A 21,889-nucleotide genomic window follows, 5' to 3' on the forward strand; every position below is an offset into this window, starting at 1 on the left:
TCTTCTAAAGACTCACAAGGCCAAGATCTTAGATATTATTTCAAACGCATTTGCTTTTAGACAAAATTGGTCCCAGTCCCGGTGGTCATTGACATATCAACATTGTACATATAGTATAAACTTTATAAATCCTATTATCTGAGCAACCTGTATTGGAGTGTTTTTAAAACATGTGTACATGTTATCCAATTTGTCTATAAAAAGATTCAATTGCTGGAATGCAGCCTACAGGCCGTGACCTCTAGCAAGAAAAATGTATCCCTTTCAGATATTTATGAAATGAAAAGCGGTCACAAACTCTAACAAGAGAGCTCTGCATGTATATTAATGAAAACGTTTTTGTTTTTAGAAATTGAAAATGCTTGTATTTAAGAAAAATAACTGTAACTGCATTTCAAAGTTTAATACAGCTATGTAATACAGTAAATAATATTGCACTATGACCTTTGTATCTTAACATAAGACACATCTGCACAATGTCTTTCATTTGACATGCTAAATCTGACCTTGGCCTCTAAATTCACTAGACACTACTGGCATTATTGCAAAGCTTAGTTGTAAAGAAAATATTAGAAATTAAAAGAAAATCTACTTTTGTTATATTAGTTATGTTGGCATAGCATTTCTTCACAAATACAATATGGTTTTAACCAAAAACTTCTGTTATTCATCAAAAGATTAGATTTATCTAAAACAATCAAATAGAGTTCATGATATAACATATTATTACCTTATGATTTCAATGTAATAGGAGATTACACCCTTATTGGAATAAAGTTTTTAATGTATGTACATTTGCTTTATTATACAATTTCATGTCTTCCTTCAGAATAAAAAAAATGTATATTTTACATAAAAAAGATGAGAATGCGTTTTATTATAAATGATTCTAAAGTGTCCCCATGGCGGGGCAGACATTGAACTTTTTAGCAAAGATTTATAGTACTATTGTGCAAGACATTACTTTTTAAAAGCAATTTTCCTCTGAGGGAACCTAAATTCGCCACGTAACTGCTGTTATTTCTGTCAAATAGGTATAATCAAAACGCATCGACATCATAATCATGTGTTACAGAAATTATCATGAACAATATTAAAATTTGAACTCAAAACTATTTTCATTTATGAGATATCTATATAATATTACTTATGTAAGGCAAATGAACTGGTTATTTTCACTACTAATGGCGTACCCTCATTCTTTTCAAAAACCACCATTGGTACTACTGAAAGTAACCAAAAATAACTTTTTTGAGTTTTCTGTTCCGTTCCAGAATAACCTTTCTCGTATATATCAAAACTCTCTGCCATTGATCAGTTCAATGCAGTAATGTTCCGTATGGAACACATTATAGAATACTTGATTTACATAGTTTGGTCTTGTCAACCTTAGTCTTCGCGCACGAACAATAAATACATTTGTAGTTATCGAACATTTTATCTTGTAACTTTAAAATTTAAACACAACTTCGCTATATTTGTTTGAAACTTTTAGCATATGACGCAAGTTGTATAGATATACTTGAACCTCATTGAATAGGGTCAAATCTTTTAAATAAGTTTTTCATTTATTTTGATATCAGGTGTTTAATGATCCGTTGTATGGTCAAATAGAGCTTCATCCATTGTGTGTAAACATCATTGATACACGACAGTTTCAGAGATTGAGGTACATCAAACAGCTGGACACATGTTACTATGTCTATCCTGGAGCTAGCCATAATAGATTCGAACATTCTATTGGGTAAGTTACTGTTATAATAATCTAGAGAAAAAGTGAATACATTGGAAGCTTCAATCCAAATAAAATTACATGAAAATTGCATACTCGATTAAATCGAGTCTGTACATGAGGGATAATAAGAAAGTGCTTCATATATTAAGTTTTTAATGGCCAAGATTGTTTTGCCAGTTGACCTGCTGGCTATATGAACAACGGTATGTTTGTTATCGAAAATTCTGAAAGCTCGGTGAAATTTGTCTGTTTGAAAAATCACTAGAAGGTGACAAGCTTTTGCTGGTCGTCAGATCCTAATGCGTAGCATTATTTAGCAGCTTGTTTTAATCAGATTTGGTCATCCAACATGCCAAAATTAAAATTCTGTAAATTTTGATTTGTATATGTCTGTCCATTGATTATAGATACCGTCTACGAGCAACCCTACTAGCATACGCATTTTTTACATTTAATTATATAACTTTGAATTTTATAACACCCGCAGACTCATTCATGAAGTTATCCTTGCTATATGAATTATTGTGTCTTTTGTTTTAAATATTCTTTCAGTTACACAGTTTTCCACATGTGGTTTCTTTATTTGTTACACCCTATTACTGTTTGCTTATATCATAGTTATTTATTTTTTTTTAAAAAAAGATGACTTTGAGCACACGGCACAAGCATTCAGCCCAATTTTCTTGTAAGGCTCAATTTTCTTGTAAGGCGTTTCATAGATTTTAATTTTGTTAACAACTGATATAAGCCCACTGTTACTGCGAATATTTTCCAGTGTTTGTCACTTGGCGGGAAAACTGTTGCGAGTTCTAAAAGAACGTCAGCCTGTGTTGGACATCACAACAAAGGACATTCTATGCGTAGAAATTGCTGCTCTTTGTCATGATTTAGGTAAGTTTTTACTCACTTTATATAACATAAATAATGTGCTTTTTATTCCAAATGGGCACCATGACTAGATTTTGGAAGAATATTTTATTACAAAGGTCATTATAACCTCATAATATGTCTCATAAATCATTCTATGCGTAGAGATTGCTGCTCTTTGTCCTGACTTTCTTGTGCTTTTTTATCAAAGTAGACATTATTTTTAGAACTTTAGAAGAATATCTTATAATTATATCATAGTTTGGAAACCGTTCGGTTGAAAATGTGTCAGAGTTAAATCATATACATATACATGCTAAGTACGTTCACTTGAGTGCAGGTATTAGTTACCCGCACTCCATCAGCATGCTCATTGATTGGTTCATTTTGTCTGGGGTTTACTTATTGTGACGGCAGAAAAAAGGGTAAGCGCTAGATGTATCATATTCAGATGCTCGTTCATAGGTTACTTTTTCTGGGGTTTCATATTGTGACAAAAGGGAACCTGTTGTCATTTTTGCCTATGATACAAAAAAGAAAGAACATCAAAACACTCGGCAATCCCCTCGTACAAATCAGAAAGCATCTTATTTCGATACTCTCTCTAATAATTAGTTGTTATTGTCTCATACATCGTTTATGAATTTTTCAGGAAACATAGCAGACATTTGAAACTTGTAAAAGAGAAACATTATATCGTATAACTAGTTATGCATATCATACATTTCTTAAGGTCAAGGACCATTCTCCCATGTGTTTGAAGATAAGTTCCTACCAGCTATAGATCAAGACAGTAAATGGAGGGTATCTTATATTTTCAGTCTGCTTTTTTACATCTACGTAGCATTTTTAAATGATCGAGCTGTTTGATCAGTGCTGTCACTTTTATCTTTATTACATGCCTTAATATTTTCATGGTATTTAAATACGAATTACCTAATATTTTATCAAACTTTATCAAACATATAACTATTTCCAATTATACTTCAATATTACAAATTTTGAAAAAATACAAATAAATGACATCTATATTTGAAGAAAAGACGCTTTGGAAACAAACAAGAATTAACACTTTTATTTAAAATATTTCTAGCATGAACGTGCCTCTGTGGAAATGTTTGAAGATATGATGCAAGAAAGAAACGGTAAACTTTACAAACTATTCCGTGAGTATATACCGGGATTAGAAGATAGAGATATAATTTTCATTAAAGAACTGATTGGGGTACCTCCGAAGCCAACGTCTGAAAAGGTAAATATTCTTTATATTTTTACTTAAAATTATACCACAAAGGTATACCTACATAAACCGTACAACACTTGTTGGTGCGACCTTAAAGTCAACCAAAAACCTCAGATAATGTATTTTATCATGTCATATTATTGTTACATATTTACTAAGACAATAATGCAATTATGTATCTAAATGCTTAATTGACTCTTTGTAATTTACAAAATCTTGTAAAAATTCGCTGTTTGTTTACCCTTTCTGTGTATTTGAAAACGTTAACTTGGCCTCAACAGTTGCCGTATTACATACATATATTTTGAAATAACTTTCATATTATAATAAATATATAAAAATAATAGTAATTCAATGGGCATTTAACGGTTTGATGATAAAGCATAATTTTTTACTGTTCACAGATTTGGCAATTCAAAGGAAGGGACAAGAACAAAAGTTTTCTTTACGAGGTATTTTGAAATTGATTCTTTATAATATAATATTGTGTTCCAGTTGTTTTCAAAGTCTATTTTGTTTATTTTTGGTATCAATAACTCTTGCATTTAAATTCGTATAGCTTGATAAATTGATATTACTTCACTCTGTTGCAAGGTGGTTGCTAACCATGTTAATGGAATAGATGTTGACCGCTGGGACTATATTGCCAGGGATAGTTACATGCTAGGAATGAAATCTGTATTTGATCACAATAGATGCATTCAACACGCTAGAGTAATTATGGCAGAGGGGCGAAAACAAATTTGCTACAGAGATAAGGTAAACTGACACACATAAATAATAACACTTTATTTGAATATCAATATACATAAAAATGATAAAATATACAAAAACTAGACGTTTACAAATGTTTCGAAAATGTTGCTATATTTCATTGACACTGCAATTTCTCATCAATTTCTACCAGGATGTATTCACAATTTTAGGCCGCTCAAGACCTGTACGATATGTTCTACAGTAGAATGGCACTGTACAGAAGGGCGTATCAGCACAAGACGCACAATATCATCGGATTAATGTAAAAAAATCAGTTATAACCATAACGAATTTATCTCAGCCTAAAACAATTGTGATGTTTCATCAAATTATTATTTAATAAACAATTTAGAGTCAATATTTGACACTTCTTTTCAGATAGTTTAGTTTTCTTCACATGACTTTGAAACAGTTCATATTTATCTTTCTCTATTTAATCGCATGTTAATAAGTTGTTCTTTTAACGCTGTCAATCTTTGCTGATATGAAGTAAAACAAATAGCTTGTGCTGTTTAAATCAAAGTTGAAATAATGATAATTGTTCCACAAAGAAAAGTATAATTAAGAAGTAAATATATCCGTTTTGCTTTTAATATGTTTTATTTCTTCTTTCTTTTCTATTTACAATTTAAGAATATAAATCTACTTGTTTCTCTATTTCAGGGTCCGTGACGCATTGCTTGCGGCAAATGAGAAACTATTCTTTATTGGTGAAAATTGGTAACTTAAACTATTTTTTATTCAGCATTACTTTCACATGACAATCTCTATATTCAGTATTTTCAATATGACCAATTCGTAAATACGCATTTATCTAAACATTGTCGTCACATAAGTAAATAGATGTACAAGAACATGTTCAATAAGTTAACGAATATATTTAAATTGTTGCAAGTTTTAAAAAAGAATTTCAATATCATCACGGAATAGAATATGGAAAAAATACAGTTATAGTTTAAACCACGCAGTTAGGTAAAATATTTATGAGGGCATATTTATTTAAAACAGTCGACCGGTAAAACTATCTGACACTATAAAAGACATGAAGGCGTTTGTTCATCTGACAGACGACATCCTGCTGCAAATACAAAGGTCAGTTGATAAGGATTTGGAAACCTCGAGGGAAATAATAAACAGGATTGTTCAAAGGGAATTCTACAAGTGTGTCACACAAACTCAAGTCGACGTTAAGCAGGTATTTTGATACAAAGAGCTTCTCAATATCGACATTAAGCAAAATTATATAATACAACCATGATTTATTTTACCCAGTAAACTATTAAATTATCAAGGTATTCTGCAAGTTTCATATTAGATTTATTTAATTTATGATGTCCGATTGCTCTAGGTTGAAATAGCTTATTTGCATACTGTTTTATTGCTTTTAAATGGAAAGTATATATTTTATGCAACATTTGTAGATATTTTTTTTTGCAATTCAAACAGCGTGAACACTTTTAGAAGACTGAGTATGTTATTTGAAGATTTATTCTTTTTTAGCGTCCCATTACTAATTTGACGAATAAAAACAGTTTAAGAATATCGTAACAAATACAAAATTCATGGTAGTAATGTTCTAAGTGAATATAAAATATAATAAAAACAGTCGTATACTTTTTATTTTTTGCAGAAAGGTTGGATAGTTGAGACTGAAGTTCAAGAAAATCTTTTTAACAAGATAAATCAGAAATTGCCCGAACCAAGAGAATTGTCAAAATTCATTGAAATTGATGCAAGTACCTTTACACATACATGTTTTATTAATTTACTCATTAATCTCATATTAAAAATTGTTTAAACTTAATTTTTGTAAGCACTATATTAAAGATCCTGTATGATGTAATTGACGTTGTTACAACACTTAAGTGAAATTTTATATATGTATATAATTATGTATTTAAAACAATTTTCAAAAATCGAAGAATATGTAAAATATGTACTGCAAATATTTGTACATATTATATGTAATCATTAGAATACATGTATATGCATTCATTTCTTATTGAAACATTTGACTTAGACTTTATAGAAAATAAATTTCTAATTTCCTCCCTTTATTTGCATGAAGTGTAAAATTCGGTAATACTTTTATAAATAATGCTTTTTGAAACATACAATATTGATAAATCTTAATTTGAGTATCATATTTATGATATAAAACCATAAAATATTGTGTAACATGATCTTTTACTATTAACAGAATATGCATATGCATGGTTCAAGGGATTTATAAATATGGTAATATAAATATAATAATTATTAAATTTTTATCGTAATTGTAAATTGAAAAAAAGACATTTTAAAAACTATATAAAAGCCCGATCAATAAAGAACGACATAAACTATATAAGAACACAACTTAATAAAAGAAAGCTCACTATTTAAGTCAATACGTTCGTTGAATAGGTTGTTAACCTGGACTATGGAAGCAAAGAAAAAGATCCTATTATGAACGTCTGGTTCTTCAAAAAAGGACAAGAGCAAAAAGCCATAAGAATAAACAAGGATCAAGTAAGATACTTAGAAGATATAATTTACTTTTAAAGCACGTTTGCTATTCTATAATTTATTACAATTATACCTCATTCAAATTTTCTATCGGAATATTGCAGCCAGGGAATTTGAAACTATGGTTAAGATCATAGGTAATACAACATTTGCAATACCCGGCATAGACAGGCATGCTCAACCAGAAAGGACAATTGAAAGCTTCTTAAAATGTATTTTAATGGTCACATATGTTTACTGCTCAAAATATTTAAACTTATTAAATGTAACATGTCCTCTCGGCGTATGACTGAAATTGGTAATGACACGACAAGTCTAGATAAGTTAATATGGATATGATGTTACCAAAAAGTGACAACTCACTATGTTACGTTCCACTAATAGACTAAACTCAGAAATTTGATATCTCTTTACGATGGTTTAGCCCCTTAATTTAAATGATTTCTAGGAAGAATGGTTGTTTTTGGCTCGCCGTCCGTGCTTTTCGTTGTGCTCTTGCCTGTTGTTTTTTTTCGGGTCCTGCTGGGCTCCTTGCGGTGGTCATGTGTTGGTGGGTCGTGTTGGGGTTTGCATTCAATGTACGCCGCCCTCCCTTATTGATTTTGTTTTTCATATTTTGAGCTGTACAGCTTGTAAAAAATTTAGGAAAACCTTAGTCTACGATTTTTGCTAATTTGTTTCTATTGCTTAAGGGATATCTCAGTTTTGAAATTATTTGTCATTCGCTGCCATTAAATAAATATACATTTTATTCATAGGTTTCCTTTATCCTTCCGGACACGTTTGCGGAACAATATGTTCGAATCTACTGTAGTGAAACAGACCTTGACTTATTCGATATTATTGAAAAGTCCTTTCAAGAATGGTGCACGGAAAACAATATTCCGCCACCAAAGGTATCTTTATGATCTTCTTTATGATTTTCTTTTCTTAGAGCGCTTTATCAGGGTAAAAACTTTGTATGGAAAGAAGTCTATATCATTAATTAGTTAATTTATGTTATTCAGCAATAAATCAAAGAGATCTTAGTCATTTCATTTTCTTCTTATAATGTATCATGGATATTTCAATACTAAACTTAATTTCAAAAAATATTTAATTCTTTTGTTGTTGTTGGGTTTTTCGGCCCAAGACAGTATATGTCACATAAGGACATATACTGAGGACTAAGGAAGACATCAGGTGCCCATCTGTGCATTATTTCAGGCAGAAATGGGATCCTGAAAAGAAGCACCGCAGTTCTGTAGCTAGTTTGATAGAAATCGACGATGCTTGTTTAATTTTACACTACAGTGGTGAGAGACAAGTAATTTGAAGTCAAAGACCTTAACGGATGCCCCTTAGTGATTTGATAACAGGATTGAACATTGAATACATTAAGAAACTGTTCAACGTATGGTAGAATGTGAGATCTTAACTTACTTCTTATATAAAATTATAGAAAATATTTTATAGATTTATTTATGCGTAAAATGTTATGAATCTATTTTCAAACGTTTTAATTGATTTGTTTTGTTTTGTTGTTTTAGGGTTCCGTTATACCATAGGTATAAATAAAAGAGGACAGTTAGACAGAGCATTATTTTATGCTGGAACATTCATTTTACATGTAAATGATGATTATTGTACTATACTATACAACTAAGTGTTTTGCATGTTCATATTATGAACAAGAGAAATGGACAACTGAAAACTTGTATTAGATGTATTATTAACCCTTATTTACTTTGCAAATTTGCACGAATATTATTTATTTCATTTTTTTACTTTTTTATACGCCCGGACAAATGTCGGTGTATATTGTTATGCAATGGCAGTTCGCCCAACCGTCCATTTGTCGGTTAGCAATTTCGTTGCTGCTATGTTTGGAAGAAAATTGAAACAACTTAACAGAAAAGTAAACCATAATAAGACCATAATGAGTTTGACCTTCCACAGGTCAATGTCATACGTCACCGAGAAAAAAAAACAAAATTACTAACAAGACTCATTACCCTGATATTTAAAAAAATGGCTCCGTACAGGGCCGGGCGGCGTGACATATTTTACATGTACACAGATTTATATGGTGCACATGTCTTAAAAATCTCTTTCCCAAAACCTACAATTTTCAGAGCATAGATATTTATCATGTAGCTGAGTTTATAAAAGTAGAGTTATTACTTTTGTACTGATCATGAAAATGACATGTATCAATATAGATCTCAACAAATATTAAAGGAAATACCTATAAATCTCTGCCCTGGGGTCACTCTGAATCATATTGATAATTGAGATAAAGCATGTTCCGGAAAAGTAATGAACTGAATCGGTTTCTTCTGTAATTTAAATATTATTTGTGATTTCTTTAAAAATTTAATTACTAAATACAAATTTGCATTCGAACGTATATTGTCCCGCCTATGCGGTGCTCTTGTTAATTCTTGCGTGTAGTGTATATGGATGTTTAAACAGGTTTTGTTTTTTGGTGTAAATTGTCAAATATAGATCAAAACAGAGTAAATTTCAAGATATCAAAGTACTGTTATAACCTTGCAAGTAGAAATTGTAGCAACTGGCATTTTAGGATGAAAAGCCTCTTTATAAAATTTGTTTGTGTAGATTTTAGTGACTGTACATTGCCACAGAATGAAAATCTTGTTGTTGATACATTGTGAAGAATGCAATGGATGTATTGATAGATGAATGGATAAGATCAGTTCATTGTATATTTAGTAAATCTGGTGATGGTAGAAACAAGTTAAGGTTATATCAGAAATTTTAAGTTTGATTTTGAACAGGAGCATTATGTCAGTAAAGTTATGTCTTATCGCCATAGATCAGCATTGGCTAAATTTAAACGTGGTGTTGCACCAATCAGATTGGAGATTGGCAGATACGAAAGATTAAATGTTAACGATAGAGTATGTCCTATTTGTAATAATGGCATCGAAGATGAGATGCACGTATTATTGCATTGCCCCCAGTACACTGATATTCGCAATAAATTATTTGCAAATGCTGCTGAAAATTGTACTTTGTTTAATTCTTATAATGATATTGCCAAGCTTTGCTTCCTCTTGTCAAATGATGATATTGTCAAATATACTGCAAAATCCTGCTACGAAATACTTAATGTTAGAAGAGATTTTTTGTACCAATAAATATATATTTTAATTGCTTCATCTTAGATGGAGGGTGACAATACACATTATTAATTCAAAAATTTAAAGTTGATGATGTGTGTGTCTCACCTCCTGCCTAAAATGAACATTTTAAATAACAAAAGATCTTTTATTGTATAAATGTTAAAAATGTATCTTTAAACCAACTAGAAAATTTTATCTTCCTGCTTTGATAATCACCACTGACCAGTCCATTCATGGTCTGACCATGAGTGATATATGATTTTGTAAGACATTTTTTATTATGCGCAATAGTGCTGCATTTACAAAACTCAGTATTTTATTATCGAATACCTTATGGCAGATTTTAAATTGAGGTCAGTGGTTGTTACCAAATTTTTAGATTGTATAAAGACAAAATATAATAAGACAGTATGTATAAATGATTTTAGTACATTTACGAGGAGACAACCATTTAGGGTTTAGTAAAGTAATGAGATTTCATTCTTCCATTTTAATATTAACAATTCCTAATGTAATTACTCATACAGTTTTGTTGTAGATATAAATATTAGTACATTTTATTTATATTAAGTATAACATTCAATGCTTGGAATATGCTGTTTTACTTATAAATGTCTCAGAGATATTATGATGTGTTTATATTAACATGTAAATGGGTATAATTATGTAAATAAGGGAGGTAAATCTACAGTAGATATTATAGATTTCTGTAATGTGGACTGTGGAGTTGCCCCTCTTATAAACTATAAAAGTCTGTTATAATTCTTTAAAGAATGGCTGTACAATTTACTGTATGTATATTGTTTTAATTATATATGTATGTATAGATCAGACTATAATAAAGAATAAATATTAATATTTGTGTATCTATATTTTTTTGTGTACACTTTTCTTAATGGGACACTACTGAGGTGTTTTGACATAATGGGACAAGAAATATTTTTTTCGAGATTAAGGCCACTTTTATATGTAGGTCTAGACCAATAACTTGTGTACAACTTGAAACGTTTTTCGCTTTTGGTCATTTTGAATAATAAAAATAATTATTCTGAAAAACAAAGTGAAAGAATGACCTTATATTTGGACACTAGAACTACAAAAATTGTATAAATGTCTCGAAAAAATATTTCCAGTTCATTCTTGTTTAAAAACACTTCAGTGGAGTCCCTCTAAAAGTACAAGTGAAAAACAATTAAATTGTGCTTAGATGATTTATGTGTTTAATACCTTTTATCGTTAGAGCAAAAATCATTGTAATTCAATAATTATTTCAAATACTGCCATAGCAATAGAGTCTGCACGCTTTGTTGAATAAACAGCACTTCAACATGTTTTATGTTTTGGATACCTTTCAGATGTTTTATGTGTTTAATACCTTCTATCATTAGAACAAATATTATTGTAATTCCATAATTATTTCAAACACTGCCATAGCATTAGATATAGCAATAGATTCTGCACATTTTTTTGAATAAGTAGCTTTTTAACGTGTTTATTAATGTTTCATTTTTCCTGACCAATTGCGTGTGTTGTGTCTTCGTGTAACCATAATAAAATATTCTTTGCCGTGTATAACTTGTTTTTTTCCCTTTTCAATCCCGATCACCATCCCAGTCTTAGCCTGTTTCAATAACAATGAAAGAATAAATTCAATAAATCAATTGAGGTTATCATTTTTTAAATTTAATTGCAGCCTCTACACTTTATAATGGAAACAATTTGCGTCTAAATATTAATAGTTGACTATTTTGAATTATGTTGTGGTCTTAATGCAGGGTTTTCCTGTGTTGATTTTATGATGGCAAATAAAGAGAAGTGGTAAACATTAACTGTTATTCGTTCAGCACTTCTTTCTTACTTCTTTGTACATTTTTTTCAAAATAGAAAATTATTTGTACGTAATCTTAATGAAGTTAAAAAGGTGTTTAATGGTTATATCTGTGTTATTCACTTAAAAAATTCTTACACCTACGTTTCCATATATATCCGGGTTATAAGGAAATCAGTATCATTGAAATTTACAACATATATGTAAATCAACACTTCATATATCTTGCTTGTAGTTCCTTAACATAAAAATATCTCAAAGAAATAAAACAAACATGATACGCAAAATCATTACAAAAGGCATAAACATCATAAGATTATGTTATCACTGCAATTATCACAAAATGAATTCTAGAATGAAGCGTTATTTATTTTCAGACATCTTTGTCTTATAGAGAACATCACACAACTACGTACAAATAAATAAATGTAAAATGTTCAACTATTCTTGTTTTTAGAGCCTGCTTTATTTTGCTAAAGCTTCCACGGTTGCGTCTCTCGTTTACCTTTGCGCGTGACCCAATTCAACTCATCCACAGTTGAAATAAAATGTAAATTTATGTGTATGATTTGAACTAAAAGCTAAGATTATCATTATATTGGGCGCCAATTTTCATGTTTGACATTGAATGGTTTGTTCGATGGATGCCGATAGCGTCAGTGTTACCAAAGTAAATCATTTGTAGTGTGTGACTAATAAGCATAATTTTCCTCTTGCTAAAAGTAGGATTCATACATTGTTACATGTAGATTTGAATTCATTGGAATCATGTGAAGGGAAAATGAGGGTATAAACAGAAATCCCAACCCATTTTAGTTGAAAAACCAGTATTTCACTGCTATATCCCAGAATAATGGGTTGTAAAATCTTTGATATTGTTTAATCATAGGATGGGGGAGATAGTTCATTTAGAGAAAGTCTAATTAAAGCATGTTGGAGATATATAATATTTATATTCTAATATTCATTTTTGTCATTAGAAAGAATATATATCACTATAAAATGAAAACAAAAATTGACAGCATTACCCTACTTTATCACCTTTCTATTGCCTTTCAAAATAATACTTTTTAACCTCTTTGGTAATTGTTTGGCGGAATTACAATAAAATCAATTATATTGTTAAACCAGAATACATTCATCAGATAATGATTTGTTTGACTCAATGTATAATAAACTCTTTATCTAAAACATCCAATCTTTAAAAAAAGACGAATAATGTGAAACGCAGACACCAAACTAGAAATGTGTCGTCACGCCACTGATGCCCCCGCATGCAGCCACAATTTCAGATGTTACAATATGTAGGTCCAAATTTGTTTGGACAAACTATTTTTTTTTCATTTTAAGTTTAAAGCCCTTAAAACTATTCAATGTAAACACAAACCATTTTTATGCAAAGTTCAAGGTACTGAGACTATTCAGTTTTAACCTTTTGTAAATTGCATATTGCATATTTGTAGCCAAAATAATGATAACATATATTTCTACAAACGTATGAGTTCTGAAACTAAAATTCAAACTTTTTCCAACATTCAAGAGCGATAACTTTGTCTAAAGTCATTGAACCACGACCAAATTTAAACTTGAACAGCTTAATCCTAAGATGTATATATATGTCAAATTTGAGTTGAATGTGTACAACAATTGGGGAGATAATGAACGGAAACTGAAAATTTCATTTTTTCAAAGTGAAAGGCGCATAACTCTGCTAAAAATCAACGAACCATGACCAAATTCAAGCTTGACCTGGGCATTTATTTGACTTAACAATTTTTTTAATTTGAGTTGAATGTATAATACCGTTGGGGAGATAATGAACGGAAACTGAAAATTTCATATTATTTTCAAAGTGAAAGTTGCATTACTTTGCCAAAAATCATCGAACCATGACCAAATTCAAATTTGACCTGCGCATTCATTTGATGTATCCATATGTCAAATTTGAGTTGAATGTGTAATACCGTTGGGGAGATAATGAACGGAAACTGAAAATTTCATCAAGGGTCATAACTCTTCCAAAAATCATCGGACCGTGACCAAATTCGAACTTGAACTGTATTTTCTCATGATATATCAATATGTCAAATTTTAGTTGAATGTGTGCAACCGCTACTAAGATAATGAACGGAAACTGATGATGACGGAATGACAGAATGACGTAAGGACGGAACGACGGAACAGGGTAACACTATATGCCCCAGCCAATTTATGGCTTGGGCATAAAAACCAAATCAACGTCATTCAAAGCGACCCAAATAGGCGGACAAGACGAATGAAACGACAAGTATTAACTAAAAGGCAGCTTTCTTTTGGGCGTAGAAATTTGAAGAGAAAAGAGGATGTAGGAAAATGTGGAAGAGATGGAGTTTGTAGAAATGAAAGGGGAGAAAACACCTCCTGACAAGGTAAAAAAATAGATTGGTACACCAATAAAATAACAAATAATGTTGACAAGACACGAAGAAAGAATTTCGTAAACCAATGAATTTTTCAAATACCCGTAAAGGTTTTCATACTTCTAATATTGTAAAATTATTTTACGTGCAATTTTAAAGACAATGCAAAGCATTAAATTTTAACGCGACTATTATTGATGTTTATACATGTGTTTACAATAGACTTTTATTAGAATATGACATAGTGCATATCTTGTGTAGTAAATAAATATTTGTCTTAAGTTGCATTCGACTTAAAATACTCCCTTAATGGTGAGTTTATAGTCCCCGTCTTGTCCGTACACCCGTCCGTCACGCTTTTGTCCGGATAATATCTTGTATTAAAGGAATTCGATTCAAACTTTACTCAGTGAAAGAGTTAATAATGCGTATCCTGTGTATAACACAGTTGTAGTGACTAGAAAGTGAAAGTGTGTTGTAAAAAACATAACAATACATTTATGGTTGTTTAAAAATATATTCAATTATAAAGTGTTTGGAAAATAACTTGAAAGTATTGAAAGAATTGGATTAGAAATTCACGCAAATAGAGAAACCGGTAGAAACGTGCAGTTTCAAAGAACCAAATTTTTTTTTTTAAATTGTCTCTCTTTACCATACTTAAACTGTTAAATAAACCGTGTCCGGAATAGAACCTCTTTTTTGTCAATGATATCTCATTTAAACTTCGCACAGCATTAGCTTATTTACTAATGTCTATCATATTTAGTAGATTGATACTAATTTACGGTGCAGTCGACAATAAGGTTAAGGTCACCAGGGCTAAATATTAGTTGTTGTTTTTTATAAGCCTTCATTTATTGACTGATGTCACTCTTATTAAGTAGGTAAAAGCTTGGTGGGCACTATGACTTTGGTGTGGATGAGAAATGGTAAATTAGGTCAACCGCCCGTTCAAGGTTACAACACTGTTAAAAAGGATGTTTTAAAGGTTGCCTACGCAGCCTTTTTATTGACTAAAGTCTTAAATATTTGGTAGGTAGTTTGGGTTGTCCTCTAGCTATGGGTGAAGGAAAGGATTACTAGAGTCAAGGTCACTTATGCTAAAGATAATTTGTTACACTTTTATTGACTAATGTACATTGAAGTTTTCAAAGTGTAGCTTTTTAAATATTACAAAAATTGTGTCTTAGGGGTCGAAATTAACACAGCTTTTCTCTTCTCCAGATGTAAATTATTTTGCGCAATTCTAATAACTATTCTTCTTTGAGTACTTTTTAGTTTGTCAAAAGGCCAAAATAGCTTTTTTTCGGATCAATTTCTGGCAAAACTACAGTATAGAAACAATTACCAATAGTTCATCAAACTGCAGGTTATGGGAAATATTGAAAAGACATTCCATCACAATTAAAATCTTCGTAAAGCATAAAAAGAGGTCATCTTACGAATCCGCAAAGATTGAATGACAAGGTGTAAAAGGTTGTTTTTCTTTTTTTTTATGACGTGGTTGGTTGTTTTAATGTTAATTATTAATGTTATCCGTTAGAAAATTTTGTACAACTTATGTGTTGTTAACGGAGTAAAAGTTTTTCTTTTTTGATAAACCGTGACATAACGTTATGGACATTTAAATTCATATCGCATCGTTGACATGGCATCTATCATCCACACCTTTCATGTTGAATGACATAGTCTTGAACCTACCCTTTCTCAATAAATGTGTTAAATACCATATTAAAACTATTATATTTAATTTAAATGAAGTCAATATTAGAAAACAAAATAAAGATAGTGATATTTTAAACAGAAAAAAAAATGTTTTGAACTCATTTTAGTCACTTTTCAATATTTGTGAAGTTCAAATTACGTTTCAAGAGAATTTTACCGGGTATTACATGATACAACTACATATATGTTTGAAAGATGACATCGATGAGGTATGGTCATTTGGTTATAGTTATTCGTCACTGTGGTGTTATATTGACCAAAGAATTGTTCCTGAAAAGAGTTAGTGATATAACACCGAGTGGATCTGAAAACCCAGGGACTGTAGATGATTTCTTAAAAAAAAATAAAAAAGAATTACTCGTGTATAAACAAATAAAATCAAAAGAACATATGTTCTACCCTGGAGAGATGAAGAAAGCAAATGTTGATGAGTGGGAATTGAGTACGTTTTGTCTCCTGCTATAAGAGTTCTGTACATTATCGAGAAAGATCCGCCAGGACATACTTTGCTTGTCTGTATGTAGAATAAAGTTAATAACTTCTGTTCTCTAACTGTCTTCATGTGCTGATTTGAGAACATTCTGGAAATGCTGATTGATTAAATAAAATATATTTTGTACTACTTCACAAATGATTCAAAGCGACATACAAAAAGCAGCTTTGTACAAAAGTTTATGATACATGCTTTATAGACATGTATGCGCGTCAAAAATCACCAAAAAGTTGAAATAGTTATTCAAAAAGAGTAAACAATAATATAAAAAATGTTAAAAACAGTAGTTTGGAAAACTAGGGTGAGAAATGTTCAGCTATTGCTGCACTGACCTGCTTTGGGGTAGGAAGTAGGGCAACTGCAATTCCAGTCGTATATAGTCTTAAAAAGAAAGATAATTTATAATAGTCTGAAGTTGCTGTGAATAACCTATAACATAAGGGATGGCCATGGTGTGAGGGGTGTCACATATATTGGTATTGCAACAAGAGCATGGGATAACCTAGCATCTTTACGCCTGAGTTCCAGGTTCAGAGGCTTAAGGCAGTGAAGCATGTCCGTGACGCTAGTGGTCTGACCGTAATCTAGCTTGATCCATCGGGCTGCCGTTCTTTGGACATTTTCAATTTGATCTATTTGTATTTTGTTGTTGGGATACCATATTTCAGAATATACAAGCTAGGGGTCTGACCAACGTCTGGTAAGCAATGCACTTTATGAATTGGGAATTAACCTTTATGTTTCTGCGTAGGAATCCAAAGGTTTGGTTAGCTTTCTTGGAGGTCCTGTTTATGTGGGCATCTCATGTAAGTTTTTTTCTGATATATTCACGCCTACATGTTTAGCTGAGGTAACCAATTATACTTGGACACCATGAAGGTAGTATTGTATTGGGATAGGATGTCTCCTTTTTGCGACGTAGATAATTTGACATTTGGAGGGGTAAAATTCCATTTCACACGCCAAATTCATTTTTTCTATCCGATTAAGGTCATTTTGTAGGGTGACTGATTGGCTCGCAGATATCAGAGCAATGGATATTGCAAGATCGTCTGCAAACAAGCGAATCTGGGAATTTATGTTTTGTGCAAGATTATTCATATAGGCGAAAAACAGAAGAGGTCCTAAAACTAGTGATGTTCCGATTGTCACAAGTCGCCGATAATCAGTTACTGTTATGTAAAACGACAATAATCGATTCACAAAAATTTGTTCGAAAATGTTTAAAGTATCAAATGGAATTAACTCTGACGGTAATTTTCTTCTAGGAACACCTCGCCGATCGAAAAAAATCACTTGGAGACAATTTTGAGTTGAACAGGACCAATAAGTGATGTAAACAATAGTTATATAATGTGATGTGAATGGTATTATTTGACATCCATTTAAAAAATAAAATATATTTTGTAAGATTATGACTATATAAGGTTAAAACTGTGTTGAAAAGTGCTAAATGAAGTTCATGTTACTAAATATAATCAAGTGCCTTGGTAAGAAATGTTACTTCCCTATCTCTTTTTAACGCGACTTTATTCGAAAGTTATCGATTATGTCCCATCCGACTGAACCGATGATCGATTGGGGCAAATTTCATCCGATTTCCAACACTACCTAAAACTAAAATAAAGAAAGCAAGAATCCATAAGAAGTCAAACACAACACAATTGAAAATGTTGCAGGCTCAGTTTGATTGAGCCTGTTCATGGACGGTACTGTAAAAGGCAAACTACCGTCCAAGCCCCCTGGCATCGGCTTAAGCAGAATTTAACGTTTAACATGAATTGGTACAATTTTGAATTTTGAAACATCCGCCGATGTGTTCATATGGCGGTTATCATGGAACCTTCAATGTGACACTAAGTGCCATTCCATAAAAAACGGCATATGGTCCCCAAGTAAAAACATGCGAGTGCACTTAACATGGAAACAATGGGTGGAACTAAATGAAATGGAATTTTGAGAGAGGATCAGAGGTTATGAAGCCTGCATATCACAGATAATACGTCAAAAGACAAATTTAAAAAAACAGGCCACTGTCTTAAGGGTGATTCAACAGTATCCAAGTGAGGAATACAGGAACCACCCAACAAGAAAAAAGCCAAATAGAAAGAACTTAATTACCATAAGCACAACAATAATGTCGTGCTGAACGATCTTTAAGGATCGAAAATATAACATCTCTAATTGAATGTTCGGGGCGATTTTTTACAGCCTCCACACGGCACAAACAACTTAGGGGACACTTGAGGATACTTGGATGCCATGCAGCTGCCATTTAGAAAAACAGACTGCAACATGCATGTTTTCTAGCAAACTTTTGACCCATTTAAAGTTTGAACTCTAATTTCTTAGTTATGTATTTTCAGCAGTACTATCTCATGACTGACCTTGTCGAAAGCCTTAATGAAGTCTAAAAGAATCAGAGCTACTTGTTTTTTTCTCCTCATATACTAAGATGACCAGGTTATTTACCGAATAACACATGACCATTTTTCCCTAAAACTATGTTGGAGGTAGTAAAGGATGTTATGGTTGGTGAAGTGTTTAACAATGGAAGAAGAAACTATGTGTTCCATGACCTTACACAAACACATGTTAAGCAAATTGGCCTATAGTTGGCAGGGACTGACCTATCGCCTTTCTTGAAGATTGGGGCAACATAAGCAGGTTTCCATTGGAATGGCGATGAGCCTTCATAAATATTCTTTTGAAGAAAATCTCTAGGATTGAGGATTGGAGAGAGAGCTGTTTAGAAAGTGTTTTGAGAATTATTGGTTTTATTTTTTACGGACCTCAGGCCTTATGAGGGTTTAGGTTATTGCGAAGTGTCTCGATACCGTTCGCTCCTTTTTGGATATTTGGCATAGAAATGCTTAAGGTTAATTTTACACGAAGACGCAATGGATAGGAGAGATTTGGGGCTTAAAACTGTCTGGAATTGTTTATTTGTGAGACATCATCATGGTGAAATTACAAGTTTGCTTTTTCTAAGAATACGAGGCATTTCATTTCAATTTCATTTCCATTTTCGAGAAGGATATATTTAAATGACAAATATAAACATATATATCATATTTATATACTGCGATATCAAAGGCCAATTTGTCCCAAGTATGCTTTTATTGTTATTTTTCTATAAATTTCCAAAATTACACCCACAGACTAGTTTCCTTTATTGTAAGTAATAAGTGCAATTATAGTCATTTAGTATATGGTATGGAAAACTATTTTGTTCACATTTTACTACTTCTTATGACAAATTATATCACATTAAACACTACATTATTCAGCCTAACAGGCATCTTACATCCACTAAAACCATAATTTTCACATTACAAAACTAATGATTGCCTTTTCATAAAAACGACTCCTTTCTGAGACATAATTAGCCTCTAATGATATTGAGCCATGGATACGAGTGTGTTTTTTTCCTTTTGCAAATACATACGGAATGGATTTTACACTAAAATTGACTTGAATTTCAATGAAACTTCAGCATTATACTTGTGCTGGTGGAATTTCATCTAAACTTTAGAAGAATGACCAAAACCAAGTCTCGTTGTGCATCTCATCGACATTTTTCGGTTCATTGATTTTTGTCACAGGTTTGGCTCTTTTATGATTAAAATTTTTGTAATTTGTCCGGACAACTACTGTTATACTACTAATGCAATTTCAATTAAACTTACAGGATTGATCGATGGCTCAAATTATTGTGCATATTTCACATGTTTTAGGTTGAATGATTTTTTTTTGCCGAGGTATGGCTATCATGAGTCGACACACATGATCACTGATCGTTCTTGTTTGGAAAAGGAGTGACTGGAAAAGGAGTGACTTTTTTTAAAGAATTGTGCCATTTATTTTCATCAAAATCATTCTATTAAAGAATAATTACATTTTTACTGATAATTGGCGGGCGGATCTAACTTATTTGACGGCGTATGAGCCATGACCGTGCTATGATTAGCGGGACGCTGTGATTGGTTTACTAATAACGTTGCCGATTCTTATTGGCTCAAAGTACTTTTGAATGTTTAGCGACTGGCAAATTTCATTTTAGAGTTAACATACAAAAGTCTATAAATACAGACGGTAACTTCAGTTGAGCAGCTTGTTCAACCGTAAAACACGGACTAACAACGTTATAATTAGAACAGTAGCTCAACCCTAACTAAAATCAGCCAAACAGCTGAAATCCGTCAAAATTTAAGTATTCTGTTAAATAAATATACCACTGAAACATTTATTAGAATTTACGTGAAACACTTACATATACCCCTTCTTTAACAACTTTACATTAATGAACTCATTGCAATAACAATACCAATGGTAATAATTGATTTGTTTTACAGTATTTAATATACTAGTTTTATACAAATATTTATCAGATCTTGATAAATAAGATTAACTGTACTTGAGCGTTTTAGTATAAGTGTTTATATCATTTTTTCGTTAATTAAGTTGTATGGTTAATAACCGTACCATTCAACTTCAGTAGCCTTAAAAGTGATCCTGACAGTGACAACGGTAACAGTACAATTTTGAAATCATTATTAATATATAACCTAAATTATTTTATTCAATTCATTTATAAATCAAAATATTTCAAAAGTATATTACAGCGACTTGCTGTAATTAAAGGATGTAATACAATATGACTGGCGAAATATACTTCAGAATTATAGGGAAAAGTAAGAAACCTATTCAACTGTATTTTGTTGATATTTGCCGTAACACAGGGCGATGAAACGTTAAAATATATGCTTATATCGTATGTTATGGCCATAATATTGATTTAAACTTATGATTAAAATATACTTGAAATGCGGAAATCACAATACTTGTACATTTGTAAATGATTTAAAAGTCAAAGTTTTTGTCAATACACGATGTAGCTTAAGTGTAGGCTGATGTTTTTTTTTAAATATCATTTATTTCTAAAAGAATATCATGAGCTCTACTTACTAGTATCATAATTGATAAACAGCGTTTTGACATATATATGACAGATGGTCAATTCCCGGTATATACAATATAGACTTCTTAATATGATATGGCAGTGGTTCATTCCAAAACCTTTTTCGCTATAATTGTAATGTCTTAATTTTTTGTACAAATACTTTAATTAAGTAGTTTAAGTTTTACACCTACATTATTAAATCAAAAATATTTGGAAACCATCAACTTCAAAAGCAACTCCG

The 21,889-nt window shown here is 31.4% G+C and overlaps 1 protein-coding gene across 2 annotated transcripts in view; it reads left to right on the top strand.

Moving 5' to 3' along the window:
* Positions 1-11,812, top strand: part of LOC132756718 (uncharacterized) — a 35,307-nt gene extending 23,495 nt beyond the window's left edge. Inside the window, exons 6-17 of one of the 2 annotated variants that reach the window (XR_009629366.1) lie at positions 1,584-1,744; positions 2,511-2,626; positions 3,336-3,406; positions 3,696-3,854; positions 4,250-4,297; positions 4,440-4,604; positions 4,772-4,863; positions 5,265-5,321; positions 5,610-5,796; positions 6,232-7,112; positions 7,868-8,005; positions 8,639-11,812. Coding sequence is in view for 1 of the 2 variants with exons in the window: in XM_060747850.1 (XP_060603833.1) it covers positions 1,584-1,744; positions 2,511-2,626; positions 3,336-3,406; positions 3,696-3,854; positions 4,250-4,297; positions 4,440-4,604; positions 4,772-4,867 (816 nt within the window). In the remaining variant the exon portion in view is untranslated. Of the gene's footprint in view, positions 1-1,583; positions 1,745-2,510; positions 2,627-3,335; positions 3,407-3,695; positions 3,855-4,249; positions 4,298-4,439; positions 4,605-4,771; positions 4,868-5,264; positions 5,322-5,609; positions 5,797-6,231; positions 7,113-7,867; positions 8,006-8,638 lie in introns of those variants that run through there. The other variant, XM_060747850.1, reaches the window with a different exon arrangement.
* Positions 11,813-21,889: the final 10,077 nt, after the last annotated feature.

This window comes from Ruditapes philippinarum, unplaced genomic scaffold (assembly GCF_026571515.1).
Source record: "Ruditapes philippinarum isolate M1 unplaced genomic scaffold, ASM2657151v2 ctg203_1_1_1_1, whole genome shotgun sequence".
Lineage (NCBI taxonomy): Eukaryota > Metazoa > Mollusca > Bivalvia > Venerida > Veneridae > Ruditapes > Ruditapes philippinarum.